At 37.2% G+C, this 17,500-nt stretch overlaps 2 protein-coding genes across 3 annotated transcripts; both read right to left on the bottom strand.

Annotated features, from left to right (window-relative positions):
• Positions 1 to 2,781: 2,781 nt before the first annotated feature.
• On the bottom strand, positions 2,782 to 8,772 carry LOC137997600 (substance-K receptor-like). The gene has a single exon (XM_068843677.1). It carries the CDS (start codon positions 6,762 to 6,764, stop codon positions 5,772 to 5,774), a length of 993 nt encoding a protein of 330 aa, XP_068699778.1. The 5' UTR covers positions 6,765 to 8,772; the 3' UTR covers positions 2,782 to 5,771.
• On the bottom strand, positions 6,524 to 11,065 carry LOC137997599 (substance-K receptor-like). 2 transcript variants are annotated; one of them, XM_068843673.1, is made up of 2 exons: positions 8,846 to 11,065; positions 6,524 to 6,661 (listed from the first exon to the last, which is right to left on the bottom strand). In XM_068843673.1, the coding sequence occupies exon 1, from the start codon at positions 10,562 to 10,564 to the stop codon at positions 9,572 to 9,574; it is 993 nt and encodes a 330-aa protein (XP_068699774.1). In that variant the 5' UTR covers positions 10,565 to 11,065; the 3' UTR covers positions 6,524 to 6,661; positions 8,846 to 9,571. The 2 variants fall into 2 exon arrangements, with proteins under 2 accessions (XP_068699774.1, XP_068699775.1); XM_068843674.1 differs by having other exon boundaries at positions 6,537 to 6,661; positions 9,410 to 11,065.
• Between the last annotated feature and the right edge of the window lie 6,435 nt (positions 11,066 to 17,500).

Genomic DNA, 17,500 nt, shown 5'->3' with positions numbered 1-17,500 from the left:
TGTCAACCGACTAATTGAAGAGACGTTTGAAACAAATCAGATATAGTTTTTTCTAAGTATTCTATTCTTTTCTTTCTCCTTTTTTTAAGGGGTGTGCATTGTTTTCTGTTTTTTCGCGTAGCAAATCGTTTAGGAGTTCTTTATACTTACGTTGGCATTGAAGTGTAGGTCAATTAAAGGAAGACTTCTCTTTAATTTTTAATATTAGAAATTAAACTGGACAGCAATTTTCTTCAATGAACTTGTCAAATCTTTCACTCACTCGTCACAATTTGCGATGATACAAAACCGTCTTGTTTGGTCTACGTCAAGCCAACTAATGAAAAACCGATCGATACGTCGCTCGATATTGGCAACTACATTGGGCTCTTTTAACATCTGGTCTATTTTGATTAAAATGGAGCTGGCCCCATTAATTTGTCGAAATGAACTCTGCAATTACCAAGTAATGTCAAAATTGCTATGTTATAACCTTGACTAATTGTCTGCTTCTTGTTCGATTCTAATTTACAGATTACAACGCCGATTTTTTCCTATTTTGAGAAGCTTTGTGGAAAAATGAATTTGTAGTCAATTTTTTTTACAGATCCACTGTTCTGTGGATATTCTTGCTATTTCTATGAAAAAATGAAAAATAAATTAAGAAGTCTAAAGAAAAAAAAAAAAATGGAAAAAGACGATGACTAATAGCAGGCCACATCAGGTGACTTAATTTTCTATATATTTTCTTCGGAAGAGTAGTTTTATATAAGAAAGCCGTCTTAAATAGGTGATCGTTTATGATCGTTCTGAATTTCTATAGCTCTAGGGAAAATTAGATTTTAAAAAAGCCAGAAAAAAGGAAAAAAAAAGACTTTTCAGACGATAGTCGTGCGTGAGATTGCAATTTTTCGTTTTTCATGAAATGGAAGGGTAATACAATTATTCTTTTCGTGAATTTCTAACTTGCAATGATACGAAATTTGCATTCAATATTAGGAATACCAAACAAGGGCGTAAGGTGAGATTTTGAAGGTGTGCGCAAAACAAAAATACGGTTTCGAGCGCTGAAGGCGCTTCAAACTGGGCAAGGGGAGGCGTACTTTGTTATAACATCATTAGGGACCTTAATTTAAGATCTACAACGGCAACCTGAGCGAGAACGCCACCAAACAATAGACATAAATGAGAAAAACAACGGCTCTGCACGTGCATTTTAAAGTTTCTACATTTCTTTCCCATTCTCTGCCAATCTGCAACGTGAAATGACCAAATCTCAAGTTCTAAGGAAGACGCGAGCACACAAGGGCAAATCTTTGATTTTCTTTGTTAGTTTCAACACTGTTCCTCCCAATTCAGTTTCTGGATAGTTTGGATTGTTTGTGGAAGTTGAACAAAGTGGTGTAATCAAGAAACACTTTAAGAAACATAAACTAGTATAGTAAATGACGTTTTCAGGGCCGTCGCCATCTTAGATCTTAAGGTCCCTATTAATTAATGCCAACGTCCTCCTGCTTGTAAAAGTGCAGAATTTCTAATAAACTCAATCTTTCGTCTGTCATGGTACTTCTTCATACTGCTGAAGCTACGGCTTTGCAGGTTGACACATAATACTTCAACACTGTTATGGCAGCATATACTCCAGGGGCCCGTTTCTCGAAAGTCCCGAAACTTTACGAGCCATTTTCGGGTGTCACAATTCCTTTTGCATCTTATGAACGGAGAGGATTTAAGTCATCAAACTTCACAGTCCTTTTTCTTTTTGTTACCTTAAAGGCATGTTCAAAGATCAGCTTTCCAAAACAAGCGGTTAGTAGCTTCACAAATGGCTTTTCGGACACGAAAAGTTTTCGGGATTTTCGAGAAACGTGCCCCAGGATAGGATTGAGCGTTGGTTCGATCAAGAGACTCAACCAGATTTTCATTGGATTGCGTGCCTGAAACCCGCAATTCACCATTGAACTCGTGACTTTGATCGCATGATAGCTTTGGTCATTACCGCCACCTCTTGAGTGAAAAGCTAAACAATAACAACAATCCTTTGGAAAAATGGTTTTCAATATTAAGACGAAATGACTCAAAAATTATGATTTAGGATACACCGAAACCATGGAAGGAACAAGCTATTCTGATTTAGTATAACTGGGCAGAAAGTTTCCTGGAATCTGATTTGGTGGGCGACTTGTCATATGCCTTTTATTTACGTACTGGTCGGTGGCAATGGCTCCCTGTTTTCGACGATGGAATATCAGAAATTAAAATAAATACGGTATCCAAGTGAACACAAAATGCAAGGAAGTATGCCGGTCTTACCCTTTTTATTGTCTGATTCTTCGATAACGTCAGCTGTTCAGTGCCACTCAGTTTTAATAAATCTTCGTTCATCACGGCGTGGTTCGTACAATAAACCGAATCATGTTTCAAAACAGAATATGAGAAAGATTGAAGTTGAATAAATGAACAAACCTTGAAGGCACGAAAGCAGGACATTAAGAGAAAATAAGTTTGTTGTCAACAGAGCAACTTTAGCGCATGTTACAGTCTCACTTTTTAACCGAAAATGATATTAGTTTAACTGAGCTGATGCCTTTGTTGTTCAGCTCTGAAGTATAATAAACTAAATCAATTGTTTCCCTCAGATTCTGTTCATTTCGGACTTTGACACCAAAGTCCGATATTTACTTCGCTTTCGGCGAATAATTGTTATTATAATAAATTGAAATTGTTTTTCTGAAAAAGGTCGTCAAGGGTATAATGAAAATTTTGTAAAAAAAAAAAAAATGTAAATAATACTGAATGTACTATCCCTTTTGTTGGCATTTGGTGGCGATGTTTGAAAAACGCCGTGTTAGAATAGAGTAGATGTTATTCTACTGGAAGCAAATAAGTGGGAAGGTATTCAGCAGTTAAGCTGTGTTTGGAATTAAAACTGAAAGCTTATTCGTAAAAAGAAAAAAACATGAAGATGGTTTTAATAGAGGGAAAGAGGATCCTGATCAACTTTATCAATAAATTGTCGCTGTGCATAAAATCAAATGTCGACTTTTGATTTCACAATCACCTTTATCAAGGAAACGTCTGCCTTTTTCAATTCAAATGTTACAGCAAATGTTAATTTCAGCGTTACGTAAGTAAGGTAATAAATAACAAATGATGCCGAGTACGTCTATGCGTATTTAAGTCAGTAACAATGCAAAAAAAGGCATAAGTGATTATTGTATTTAGAATTTTCGTTGTATAAAATTCAGGAGCTTGGAAATTGTTGCTGGCTTGAGCAAGCAGGAAATGAATTACCACAAAATATTACTGTAAAATCAAAAGTGAATGGGGATGAGGAAAATGTTTTATTTTTACTCTCAGAGAAAATCGCTTTAAAGTGAATCAATATTTACTTAAATTTTACAATCCGAAAGCTGCAATATGGAGCTATGATCCTGAAATAATGATCGTGAATTATTGATGTCACGTAGAGTAAAAGATGGTCTACCACCTCAAGACTACTTATATATATCTACTCCCTAATAGTCTACATTTGTTCGACAATAATAATAATAATAATAATAATAATAATAATAATAATAATAATAATAATAATAATAATAAAAATAGTAATAATATCAAGCTCTCTTAATATTGCCCGCACTTTTAAAGTAATCACATAAACTTTACGAGTAATATAACACGAATTTCATTTCAGCATAGGATATTATTGCCAAAAAAAAAAAAAAATGTATTATTATTATCTTTTTTTTGTCATTATTCCTTTTTTTTTTTTTAATTTTAGCAGTCACTTATTTTATATTTTCACATAGTTTAATAGATTTAAGTGGATAATACTTTTAGAAAGATATTTGTAAATAGGACTTGAACATGGTGTTTTTAAGGAGCTCCTGGGTTACGATTAACGCCCCAGGTAGTTTTTAGGTATTGACATTCAAAAGTTTCAAACTGTCATAATAGATGTAGAAATGGGTTCGTTTACCCCTTTAGTATTTGGAACCAATGGCGGAATGAGAAACGAGTGTCAGCGGAGACAAGATAGCCCAGAAAGATACCGAGCCTTATCATATTGTAATCACTTGGCTCAGGACACAGATTTCGTTTGAACTCTTAAGATCGGTACATGCATGCGTTAGAGGTTCGCGAACGCCGTTTCGTAACAAGATAGAGCAATCATTAGACTGTAAAATAAATGTAGCTAGTGCGGATATTTGAGATACACGGTCTATATGTTTTTATACTCGGGGCGTTTTATGGACATTGGTTTAGCCGTCATTAGTATAATTCGATTGTATGATTTCTCTGCATCATGGAATTCGTAATTTTATAGAATTTTGAATTTTTTTATTATAATCATTTCTATTTCTTTTAATGTAAGTAAGTGAAATAAATAAATGTAGTTGTTTTATAATAATAATAATAATAATAATAATAATAATAATAATAATAATAATAATAAAACAAAAATTTTGGAAGGACTTGTGAAAACAGGGTCTCAACATCTTCGTGATCATTGAAAAGACAAAAAAATAACGCCCATAACCAGAAGCACATGACTTTAAAGCGAGTAACCCTCAACACTTTTCCTTGGAACAAAAGCTGGGGATTTTAGAACACCAATTTGATGACAAAAATAACCGCGATGCTGCACGCACGGGAAAATATACGGGCTGCGTTACATCCAAATAAGGCAATTTTAAAACTCAAAAAAAGCCCAGCTCTGAACCAGAGTTATACGCTACAAGGTCATAACTTATTCGAGATAGATTTTATGCGAGACGCGTCTCTCACACATGGCATATGGCTAAAAGAAATAAGACATAAAATTACATTTTTTTCCTCTTTAAATTTTCCCAGTGATAATTTCACAAACATAAAATTCCCCACGCATTTTGACAAGGATGTTTCTAATGTATTTGAAATTTAACATTTTTGGGTATACTTGAAAGGTTCAAACTGCTTGGATTGTCACGTAAAGGATCAGTTTTTCGTATTTTTTAGTTATTGCTCTCCTTTGGATCAAGATTTCATCGGTTTTTGTTGAGACAGCTCAAAAGGGGTGATAAATATATATGAAAAACTCAAATTTAAGTGCGTGCAAAGTTTGACAAGAATACGTGTACAAAATTAATGTATTGAGTAAAACTCAAACTCACGTAAGTGTCACCATGGCACTATCTTTGCTGGTGAAAATTGTCAACTTAATGCGACTTTACTTCTCCCAATTTGGAAATTGTAAGTTTTACTAAGAAATAAAACCGTCTTCGCAAAATTTGCCGAAATTGTTATTTCTTTAAATAAATTAAAAAAAAAAAAAAGTAAGAAGAGAAAAATGATTAATAAATTTTCCGTCGACGACTATGTAAATAAAGGGCAGTCTTACCACGGTTGGAGGAAAAAAGTTTACTGACGTATTCTCGTCATGCTTCTAAAATCCAACATTCGTAGCATTTACAGCCATGTACTTGGAAAAAGCCATCAGTTGGACATAGTTAAATATTAAATAAGTGATTAATATGGTTTCCTTTCTGAGGAAATCTAGAACAAGACTTGAAACGGACTTTTCTAATGTTTCGGAAGCAGTTGAAACAATACAATTACAAATATAATATCCGCGGATAACTTGTTTTCGGATTTTGATCCAAATATCTAAGCTTTGAGATCCACTGAAATCCAGATTTCCCGAACGAACCATTCCCATCCAGTCTCTAATTGCCCTAGAGCCCTAGAGCGGTTACATAATCAGTGTCTTTGCTCTCATGGAACGCCCCGAGAAACCACATCGATCGGCACTACGATCTGTTCAGTTCTTTTTGTTGCTTCACCGATGCTGTGTGAAAACACTTCAACATCTTTTTGAGGCTCTTCCGATAATTTCTGCTAAATGTGAAACATATACACGGATTGATCGCACTGTTTGACACCAGAATGATGTTGTCTACAGCCCAGAACATGAAAAAGCCACACGGCAGACTAAAATCAAATTCTACTAATATGGCGCAGATACTCCAGGGAACCCAACACAGAACAAAGGCAACTACGATAGCGATTGACATCTCAAGTACGTTCTTGTTTCTATTAATTCGCTCCTTCTGAGCCTGGAGAGAATTCTCCCCTGGTGTATTCTGTGACTGGAGCTTACGAAGAATGATGGAATAGAGAACGCTTATCAGGACAACTGGGAAGTAAAATAACAAAACACATGTTGCCAACAGGTAATTCGCATGTGAAGACGATTCTCCAAACACCTGGTTCCAATGCAGCTCACACGTAAATTTTCCAGGATACTCACTGAGTGTTAAGGCAAGACATTTCGGCAGAGTTATCCCTAAAGCGACGATCCATGTTGCAATAATAAAGATCAGGCATCGACGTAAATTGATGATTGGTGAACGCAAGGGATAAACAACAGCTTCAAATCGCTCGAGTGAGATTAGAACTAGGCTCTGAATAGACACAGCGGCAGAGACGCTTGGTAATAGGTTCTTTATTTTGCACACTGTAACACCTGAGCGGCCGAGAAAGATCCATGAGTTGGGCTTGAACGCGAGCACTATTTCAATGCCCACGGATATCATAAAGAGAAGGTCTGACATGGCCATGTTGACAATGAAAAAGTTGATGGGCTTCCTCATGGTCTTTATCTTGTATACTATTAACCCAATACTGCCATTTCCAGCCACTGAAACAAGGAAGAAAAGAGCGTAAGCCGAGATCACTGCAATTCTTGTCGTTGCAGAGGTCATTGGGTCGGAACAGGTCGAAGTATTGGTTGTTTTGTTCATCCCTTTTGATGACTTTTAATTACAGACTGGCTTTGTCTTAACACTAACTGCACACCTATGTGAGCAAAATAAACTTGACCCTTAGTCAATTTCGTTTTAAGAGACAACTAATGCATTCGATATAAACATTGAGTTACTTTGCATTTCGCGGGCTCAGACTGCTATAATTGATAATGTTAATAATGTTATATGTTTACCAAAGGAAATGTCAATACAATTAAAGGCCTTTTCAAAAAAAAAAGGGGCTGCTCTGCCTTTCCTTTCTTTTTTTCTTTTCTTTTTGAATTTTGGTTTGTGGTTTCTTTTGTGATTTTTTTTTCAATGAAGTAAATCGCTCGCCAATTCGTTCAAGAATTCTTACTAACAGCGACGTTTATGTAAAAACGTTTCTGTTATGTAAAGCAATGTAAAAAATATTAATTTAAAAAAAGTTCTGGCTGCCGGTCATTTGGTGTTTTTAACACCTTGCCATGTAGCCACATCTTTAAAGTTAACTGTCTTGTTTTACAGGCTCACGTCACTCTGGCCGTTTTTGGTTTGTTCGTGCTGTTTTAACTGCATGTGGAATCCATTTTAAGGAGATTAGGTTTACATACTAACGCCACCTTAATTAAAAGATGATCTTTATTTTGAATTTCTACGGAAAAAAAAATTTGAAAAATTAGAGAAGAAGAAGGAGAATTGACTTTCATACGATTACCTTAAGGTCGCAAATCGCAATTTTCGTCGTTATGAAATGGAAGTATAATGTAATCATTCTTGCAAGGATCTTTTAATTTGTCATGATACGGAATTTGCAATCAATGATTGGCGGGAATACCATAAATTATGTCAAATTTGCAATCAATATTATGAAATTAGCCATACTACTATTACGTCATTCAATACTTGGTTAAGAGAACACACAAAATCAGGGGCATCCAACGAGAATATAGTTCAAAACCACTTAAACATAGCATTGTTAAACTTATTTTAGTATTTAAACGGTAGATAGGCATATTTTTATCCCCTAAAAAATTTTCATCTGTTCGGATTTCCTAGCTAAAAGTCTAGTGATCCGAAAATTATAGGGATCAAAACGTACCTTTTCGAAAATTTTAGCCAGAGAAAGGCTCCCGAAAATTCTAGGTGACCTTTTTAGGGTAAAAATAAGTTTAAAATGAGCAATTATACCATTTTTCAGATGTTCGAAAATCCTAGGAGAGGCAGGAAAGCAAGAAATTTTACAACAAATGTTCCGAAAATTATAGATCTCAAATCGTCTTCCGAACAGATATTTTCCGAAAATTGACGTTGGGTGCCCCTGACAAAATATGAAAGGAAATACGGAAAGAACGGGAGGTTTTCAATAAAAGAAATGGTTTACAAAGTGATGTAACGACTGATTTAGCTTGTCATCGCTTGTCACTCATCTATTCATGTATCCATTCAAATAAAGGACATTTGAATGATTTCGTCATTTGCGCGTGCCTTATTAAGCGAGGATACATTTCTTAGTCAATGCAGGAAGAAGCCAAAATACTAGAAAATGGCGAAATTGAGGAATAATAAATCCCTTAGTAAAAGCCTTAACATATAATACGCGAGGAAATTTTGCTCTTTGGTCGTATTTTACCGCGCGTATTATCAACGAGTGAGTGAATGAGATAAGAGTGTTTTTCTATCACTTATTACAACATTAAGTGTCAATTTTAGCTACAATTGTAGCTGCTATTTCCCATAAACAAAAATTCAGTTTTATCATCGTTAATCATTAGTCTATCCTTTATCCTCCATCTGTTCATAGTGCTAATAGCTTCAATCATTTTGCTGCAAACGTCATCCTAAGGCCAAGTTCAGATGGTCGTGGCTTTATTTTCGCGTTATCAAAATCTTATTCTTTTCACCGATCGAGTGGTTTCCCTTAATTTTCGTATCATTTCGTCTCGCTCTTATCAATCATTTCTCTTAGCTCATTCAATTTCTGTTGCTATTCGATTCTTTAGTTTGTAGGTTTAGTTCAGCCGTCAAGGTAAGCATATTTATTCTACTTACTTGGTCGCTTTCACTATGTCGTTATTATTTAGGTTTAACCAACTCACCATCTTTCTGTCTTCGTATATATGACAGTGCCAGGCTTCAGTTCCCTCCGTTTATAGCTTTATCTATTCCTTTGAGTAAAACTCAAACTCACGTAAGTGTCACCATGGCACTATCTTTGTTGGTGAAAATTGTCAACTTAATGCGACTTTACTTCTCCCAATTTGGAAATTGTAAGTTTTGTTTAGAAATAAAACCGTCTTTGCAAAATTTGCCGAAATTGTTATTTCTTTAAACAAATTAAAGAAAAAAAAAGAAAGAAAGAAGCGAAACAAAGATTAATACATTTTCCGTCGACCACTGTGTAAATAAAGGGCAGTCTTAGCACGGTTGGAAAAAAGTTTACTGACGTATTCTCGTCATGCTTCTAAAATCCAACTTTCGTAGCATTTACAGCCATGTACTTGGAAAAAGCTATTAGTTGGACATAGTTAAATATTAAATAAATGATTAATATGGTTTCCTTTCTGAGGAAATCTATTGTAGAACAAGACTTGAAACGGACTTTTCTAATGTTTCGGAAGCTGTTGGAACATTACAATTACAAATATAATATCCGCGGATACCTTGTTTTCGGGTTTTGACCCAAATATCTAAGCTTTGAGATCAACTGAAATCCAGATCTCCCGAACGAACCATTCCCATCGAGTCTCTAATTGCCCTAGAACGGTTACGTAATCAGTGTTTTGCTCTCATGGAGCGCCCCGAGAAACCAACGTCGATCGGCACTACGATCTGTTCAGTTCTTTTTGTTGCTTCACCGATGCTGTGTGAAAACACTTCAACATCTTTTTGAGGCTCATCCGATAATTTCTGCTAAATGTGAAACATATACACGGATTGATCGCACTGTTTGACACCAGAATGATGTTGTCTACAGCCCAGAACATGAAAAAGCCACACGGCAGACTAAAATCAAATTCTACTAATATGGCGCAGATGCTCCAGGGAACCCAACACAGAACAAAGGCAACTACGATAGCAATTGACATCTCAAGTACGTTCTTGTTTCTTTTAATTCGCTCCTTCTGAGCCTGGAGAGAATTCTCCCCTGGTGTATTCTGTGACTGGAGCTTACGAAGAATGATGGAATAGAGAACGCTTATCAAGACAACTGGGAAGTAAAATAACAAAACACATGTTGCCAACAGGTAATTCGCATGTGAAGACGATTCTCCAAACACCTGGTGCCAATGCAGCTCACACGTAAATTTTCCAGGATACTCACTGAGTGTCAAGGCAAGACATTTCGGCAGAGTTATCCCTAAAGCGACGATCCATGTTGCAATAATAAAGATCAGGCATCGACGTAAATTGATGATTGGTGAACGCAAGGGGAAAACAACAGCTTCAAATCGCTCGAGTGAGATTAGAACTAGGCTCTGAATAGACACAGCGACAGAGACGCTTGGTAATAGGTCCTTTATTTTGCACACTGTATCACCCGAGCGGCCGAGAAAGATCCATAAGTTGGGCTTGAACGCGAGCACTATTTCAATGCCCACGGATATCATAAAGAGAAGGTCTGACATGGCCATGTTGACAATGAAAAAGTTGATGGGCTTCCTCATGGTCTTTATCTTGTATACTATTAACCCAATACTGCCATTTCCAGCCACTGAAACAAGGAAGAAAAGAGCGTAAGCCGAGAGAACTGCAATTCTTGCCGTTGCAGAAGTCATTGGGTCGGAACAGGTCGAAGTATTGGTTGTTTTGTTCATCCCTTTTGATGACTTTTAATTACAGATTGGTTTTGTCTTAAACTAACTGCACACCTATGTGAGCAAAATAAACTTGACCCTTGTAGTCAATCTCGTTTAAAGAGACAACTAATGCATTCGATATAAATATTGAGTTACTTTGCATTTCGCGGGCTCAGACTGCTATAACTGATAACGTTATATGTTTACCAAAGGAAATGTCAATAAAATGAAAAGCCTTTTCAAAAAAAAAAAAAGGGCTGGTCTGCCTTTCCTTTCTTTTTTTCTTTTCTTTTAAATTTTGGTTTGTGTTGTTTTTTGTGATTTTTTTTCAATGAAGTAAATCGCTCGCCAATTCGTTCAAGAATTCTGACTAACAGGGACGTTTATGTTATGTAAAGCAATGTAAAACACATTAATTAAAACAGTTCTGACTGCCGGTCATGCATTTGGTGTTTTTAGCACTTTGCCACGTAGCCACATCTTTAAAGTTAATTGTCTTGTTTTACAGGTTCACGTCACTCTGGCCGTTTTTGCTTTGTCCCTGCTGTTTTAATTGCATGTGGAATCCATTTTAAGGAGATTAAGTTTACATACCCACCTTAATTAAAAGATGATCTTTATTCTGAATTTCTACAGAAAAAAAAAATGAAAAATTAAAGAAGAAGAAGAAGAAGAAGAAGAAGAAGAAGAGGAAGAAGAAGAAGAAGAAGAAGAAGAAGAAGAGGAAGAAGAAGAAGAAGAAGAAGAAGAAGAAGAAGAAGAAGAAGAAGAAGAAGAAGAAGTAGAAGAAGAAGAAAAAGAAGAGGAAGAAGAAGAAGAAGAAGAAGAAGAAGAAGAAGAAGAAGAAGAAGATCGTTTCCCGTACTTCCCGGTTCCTTTAGTGTTTTCGTTGCAGATAGGCACGTATTATGTGCCGAAAATTTATTAGACTGAAATCAATGCTGATAAAACTCAAGTCGAACCAGGGAAGAGCCTTGTCGCCGAGAAATCCGGAAAATCCGCGTTTACCGTGCATGCCGAAAAATGATTGAAATGACATCAATGGCATCAAGGAATGACCGCTGATAATACTCAAGCCGAACCAGGGAAAAGCCTTGTGTCCGGGAAATCCGGAAAATCTGCGTTTTCCGGGCATGCCGAAAAGTTCTTAGAATGAAATCAAATAATAATAATAATAATAATAATAATAATAATAATAATAATAATAATAATGAATGAAATCAAAGGCATTAAGGAATGACCGCTGATAAAACTCAAGCCGAACCAGGGAAGAAGCTTGTGTCCGGGAAATCCGGAAAATCCGTCTTTTCCGTGCATGCCGAAAAGTTCTTAGAATGAAATCAAATAATAATAATAATAATAATAATAATAATAATAATAAATGAAATCAAAGGCATTAAGGAATGACCGCTGATAAAACTCAAGCCGAACCAGGAAAGAAGCTTGTGTCCGGGAAATTCGGAAAATCCGTCTTTTCCGTGCATGCCGAAAAGTTCTTAGAATGAAATCAAATAATAATAATAATAACAATAATAATAATAAATGAAATCAAAGGCATTAAGGAATGACCGCTGATAAAACTCAAGCCGAACCAAGGAAGAAGCTTGTGTCCGGGAAATCCGGAAAATCCGTCTTTTCCGTGCATGCCGAAAAGTTCTTAGAATGAAATCAAATAATAATAATAATAATAATAATAATAATAATAATAATAATAATAATAATAATAATAAATGAAATCAAAGGCATTAAGGAATGACCGCTGATAAAACTCAAGCCGAACCAGGGAAGAAGCTTGTGTCCGGGAAATCCGGAAAATCCGTCTTTTCCGTGCATGCCAAAAAAGTGATTGCACTGAAATCAATGGAATTAAGAATTCACTGCTGATAAAACTCAAGTCGAACCAGGGAAGAGCCTTCTCACCGGGAAATCCGGAAAATCCGTCTTTTCCGTGCATGCCAAAAAGTTATTCACACCACAGGTAAACAATTTTGGTGATTACGGAAAATACGGATTTTACGGATTTCCCGGAGATATGAATATTTAATGATTAAACTTGCAGTAACGATTGACTGCTGTCTGTGACAAACTTTTACTTGACCACGGAAAATACGGATTTCACGGATTTCCCGGAGATATGAGTATTTAATGATTAAACTTGCAGTAACGACTGACTGCTGTCTGTCACAAACTTTTACTTGACCACGGAAAAGACGGATTTCACGGATTTCCCGGAGATATGAATATTTAATGTTATTCCATGTTAATATATTCTAATATAATATATTACTTCTCTTTTTTTCTGTAAGTATCTATATATATATATATATATATATATATATATATAGATACTTACAGAAAAAAAGAGAAGTAATATATTATATTAGAATATATTAAATATTCATATCTCCGGGAAATCCGTGAAATCCGTCTTTTCCGTGGTCAAGTAAAAGTTTGTCACAGACAGCAGTCAGTCGTTACTGCAAGTTTAATCATTAAATATTCATATCTCCGGGAAATCCGTGAAATCCGTATTTTCCGTGGTCAAGTAAAAGTTTGTCACAGACAGCAGTCAGTCGTTACTGCAAGTTTAATCATTAAATATTCATATCTCCGGGAAATCCGTAAAATCCGTATTTTCCGTAATCACCAAAATTGTTTACCTGTGGTGTGAATAACTTTTTGGCATGCACGGAAAAGACGGATTTTCCGGATTTCCCGGTGAGAAGGCTCTTCTCTGGTTCAGCTTGAGTTCTGTCAACGGTGTTTCCTTAATAACATTGATTTCAGTCCAATGACTTTTTGGCATGCACGGAAAAGGCGGATTTTCCGGATTTCCCGGGCACAAGGCTCTTCCCTGGTTCGGCTTGAGTTTTATCAGCGGTCATTCCTTAATGCCTTTGATTTCATTCATTATTATTATGATTATTATTATTATTATTATTATTATTATTATTATTATTATTATTATTATTTGATTTCATTCTAAGAACTTTTCGGCAGACACGGAAAAGGCGGATTTTCCGGATTTCCCGGACACAAGGCTCTTCCCTGGTTCGGCTTGAGTTTTATCAGCGGTCATTCCTTAATGCCTTTGATTTCATTATTATTATTATTATTATTATTATTATTATTATTATTTTATTTCATTCTAAGAACTTTTCGGCATGCACGGAAAAGACGGATTTTCCGGATTTCCCGGACACAAGCTTCGTCCCTGGTTCGGCTTGAGTTTTATCAGCGGTCATTCCTTAATGCCTTTGATTTCATTATTATTATTATTATTATTATTATTATTATTATTATTATTATTATTATTATTATTATTATTTGATTTCATTCTAAAAACTTTTCGGCATGCACGGAAAACACGGATTTTCCGGATTTCCCGGACACAAGCTTCGTCCCTGGTTCGGCTTGAGTTTTATCAGCGGTCATTCCTTAATGCCTTTGATTTCATTATTATTATTATTATTATTATTATTATTATTATTATTATTATTTGATTTCATTCTAAGAACTTTTCGGCATGCACGGAAAACACGGATTTTCCGGATTTCCCGGACACAAGGCCTTTCACTGGTTCGGCTTGAGTATTATCAGCGGTCATTCCTTAATAACATTGATTTCAGTTCAATGACTTTTTGGCATGCACGGAAAAGGCGGATTTTCCGGATTTCCCGGGCACAAGTTTCTTTCCTGGTTCGGCTTGAGTTTTATCAGCAGTCAAGCCTTCATGTTACGATTTTAGTCAAACAGCTTTCGGCGTGCACAGAAAACGCGGATTTTCCAGATTTCCCGGACACGTGGTGCTTCACTGGTTTAGCTTAATTTTTGGGCTCATCCTCGGTGTAAAAATCTGTGAAACTCACAGATGACGTAGCACAAAGGAAAACAAAAGAGCAATAAAACATCAAACAATAACCTAACCCTACCACGAGCTAACAAAACAAAGAAAGAGTTTCACAGGTTTTTACACCGAGGTAATGAAACCCAATTTTTGCAGCAAAGAAGCAGAAATACACAAGATTTTAGTCAACCAAATTTTCAACATACGCAGAAAAGGACGGTTTTTGCGGACACAGTTACTTGTTAGTGGCTTGTTAGAACGAATAGTGTAACTCATTTTAATTGATGACAGAAATTTTGCTCTTTTGCATCGATGTCGTCTTCGTTGCCAGAGATCTGATAACTTTTCAATATCCAGTAACACGTTGCTAAGATTACAAGCATGTGTCACTCAGCCTTATCTCAGTGACGTGAACAAAGGAGGAAGGATTGCCATAAGCAACATCCTAAATGCATTCCTGCTAAAATTTAGTCCTAAATCACTGCACAAAATGTGTCAGGTTTCCCGGTTGTTTCTGTGAATTATTGTCAACAAAGAGAGCTATTACCCGTTTAGGATAACAGCCTTGATTGCATTGTTTGTGCTTTGGATTTCCTTGATTAGATGGCGAGTTTATCTCGGAAAAGTGTTAAATCGCAAAAACCATGCTGGGTCAACAGGAGTGGCTCGACTGAGTAAACAAGCCAAGCGATCGTATCGATGTTGTGTTTCATTGACTTGATCTGTTATTTCTTTGGGTTTCCCGTGGGAAACACCATCATTGTGTGGGATTGGTAGTCAAACGTACTTAAGGTACAAAAATAGAAACGCCCCTTTTCACACCCATTCGACAGTTACATGATGTGTGACACCTATTTGACGACAAGTTGCAAGTGAACACATGACAAAGAAATAGTAAACTCTCGTGCATCGTTGATCATTATTATCACGGGCAGCGCTTTCAAATTTATGTGTCAACATTTCACTGCTTTGATCCACTATATAAGAGACGCAATCATTTTACAACATCTGAGCTACAGGAGAAAATGCAGCGCACAAGACAACCGTGCCGACAGCTAAATAGTGAAGGGATAAAGAGCGCTGCACTGTGTTATCTCTTACCAGTTATCAGCGGAAGGTGCAGCATCATAAGCGCAAAATGTATTTTTAAAGCAAAAGATAAAGATTTGGGCAGGGCGTGGACTTCTATTTGCAGCAAACGTGATTCATGCGACAATGCTATTTCAGGTCAGTATTTATTGGAATACCTTTGTTTCCGAGGAAATTTGGAAAACATTTTAAGTATCAAAAATGAAATTGAACGCATTTGACTGTGCTGTGTTTCAGGTATCCACAACGCAGCGTTTTTCTTTAGCGCCATTTCGAGCCAAGAGAAGAAACACTGTTGCATCAACGAAGAAACAGACGATGAGAGTAGTTCTTGCGATGACATTCCAAGTTCCATGACGCAACAGTGGCTCGAAGGGAACTTGACGAGTATAAACAAATCACTGTGCCCCGCAATCTCATACTGGGTCGCGTTGACTACAATAAATGGCGCCCCTGCCAGCCCAATTTCGGTTCACAAGGCCCTGCTAAATTGCGGACTGGATGTCACAGCAACCCAGGTAACGAATGTCGTATCTTTCTTTGAGAGCTCTCCTTGAGATGTGTCTAGCAATCCAATGTAAAGCGAGATAAAAAGAAAAGGAACAAGCACAATCACAGTGCTGCAGGTAGCAAAACAAATCGTGAAAATGTTCTGAGACATTGTCCCATTTAATTTGTATTCGACAGGTGCAGTTCCAGGATGGAAAGGAATCTCCAGCCACGGCAGAACTTTACAAAGTGTTCAAAGATCATAAAAATCCTTTCATGCGAGACCTTGTGAGATCATCTTACAAACACTCCTACAGAGACGAGGCCAGGAAGCTGATCGGTGAGGATTGCTTATGCACCCAGGAGTTAGACGATTGTGGCAGTGAAAACGTCGTGCGAGTGACCCTGGTTAATCAGAAGTTTCACGCGTTCTTGCTGAAAGCAATCGAACGTCTGACCGCGGCAAAGCTACAACTGGACAAATTTGGCTTCGAGTCCAACACGGCGACGTCGCAGGCGTCCACCAGCCAGCCACCGTGCGACGACGAAAAGATGCTGTCAAATAAACTCGCAATCCTGGTTAACGATATAGCAATCGCCATGGGAAAACTTGGCTATGCTACCTACAGAAGAAAAATCTACAAGAAAGATCCCAGATCCACGTTCACGTTTTCATACAAGTGCGAGACAAGGGCTTTCGTAAACACCTTGGCCACCAATGAGCAGTTTAAGTCGCGGATGCTTCCGCAGATGAAGAAAATCATTGACCTGTTGTCGGATCCTTATTGTGAGCTGTTTCGACCACTAACCGTGGATTACGATCTCATCGAAGTGAACAACGGCGCTTGCTGGTCATTGAAAGGAAGGAATTTCGTCGAGGACGCCATCGAAGAACACCAAATAGGCAAGGTATCACCCAGAGCGTTTTGCCCGTACGAGCCAAACCAAATTCCCGACGCAAAATACTTTCGCCAGATTTTGGAAAACAGTCTCACTCCTGACGACGTATGTGGCTTCTGCGAAGAGTTTGTCAAACTCCTAAACTACAATAAGAAAAAACACAAGGACAAGGTGTTGTGTCTAGTCGGAGACGCTAACAGCGGCAAAACAAGCCTGTTTTTCCCGATCCTCAGCCTCGTACATCACGGAAACGTAGCCACGGTTACCAAACAGCGTGCCTTTAATAAATCGATGATTACGCCATTCACCGAGGTCATATTCTTGGACGAGGCTACGGAATCAACCCTAGATATCGACGACTGGAAAACGTTGACACAGGGTGGTTATTCCGCACACGACGTGAAGTATCAGAGGGCAAAATCTTTCATCAACCGCTGTCCCATGTTGATAACTTGTCAGAAAAAGCTCGACTTTGGACCGTCTGATCAACCCGCCATGGACAGAAGGCTCAGCACGTTCCAGTTCAAGAGACTGGCGAACCCCACAAAACGTGCGGCTACTTGGTTGAAAAAGCACCCAATGGAATGCCTGATCTGGGCAACACGAAAAGCCCAAGAGACACAACATCG

Source organism: Montipora foliosa, chromosome 3 (genome assembly GCF_036669935.1).
Source record: "Montipora foliosa isolate CH-2021 chromosome 3, ASM3666993v2, whole genome shotgun sequence".
NCBI classification, from domain to species: Eukaryota; Metazoa; Cnidaria; class Anthozoa; order Scleractinia; family Acroporidae; genus Montipora; species Montipora foliosa.
The sequence above is the reverse complement of the archived record's forward strand: the minus strand, read 5'-3'. Positions and strand labels throughout refer to the sequence as shown.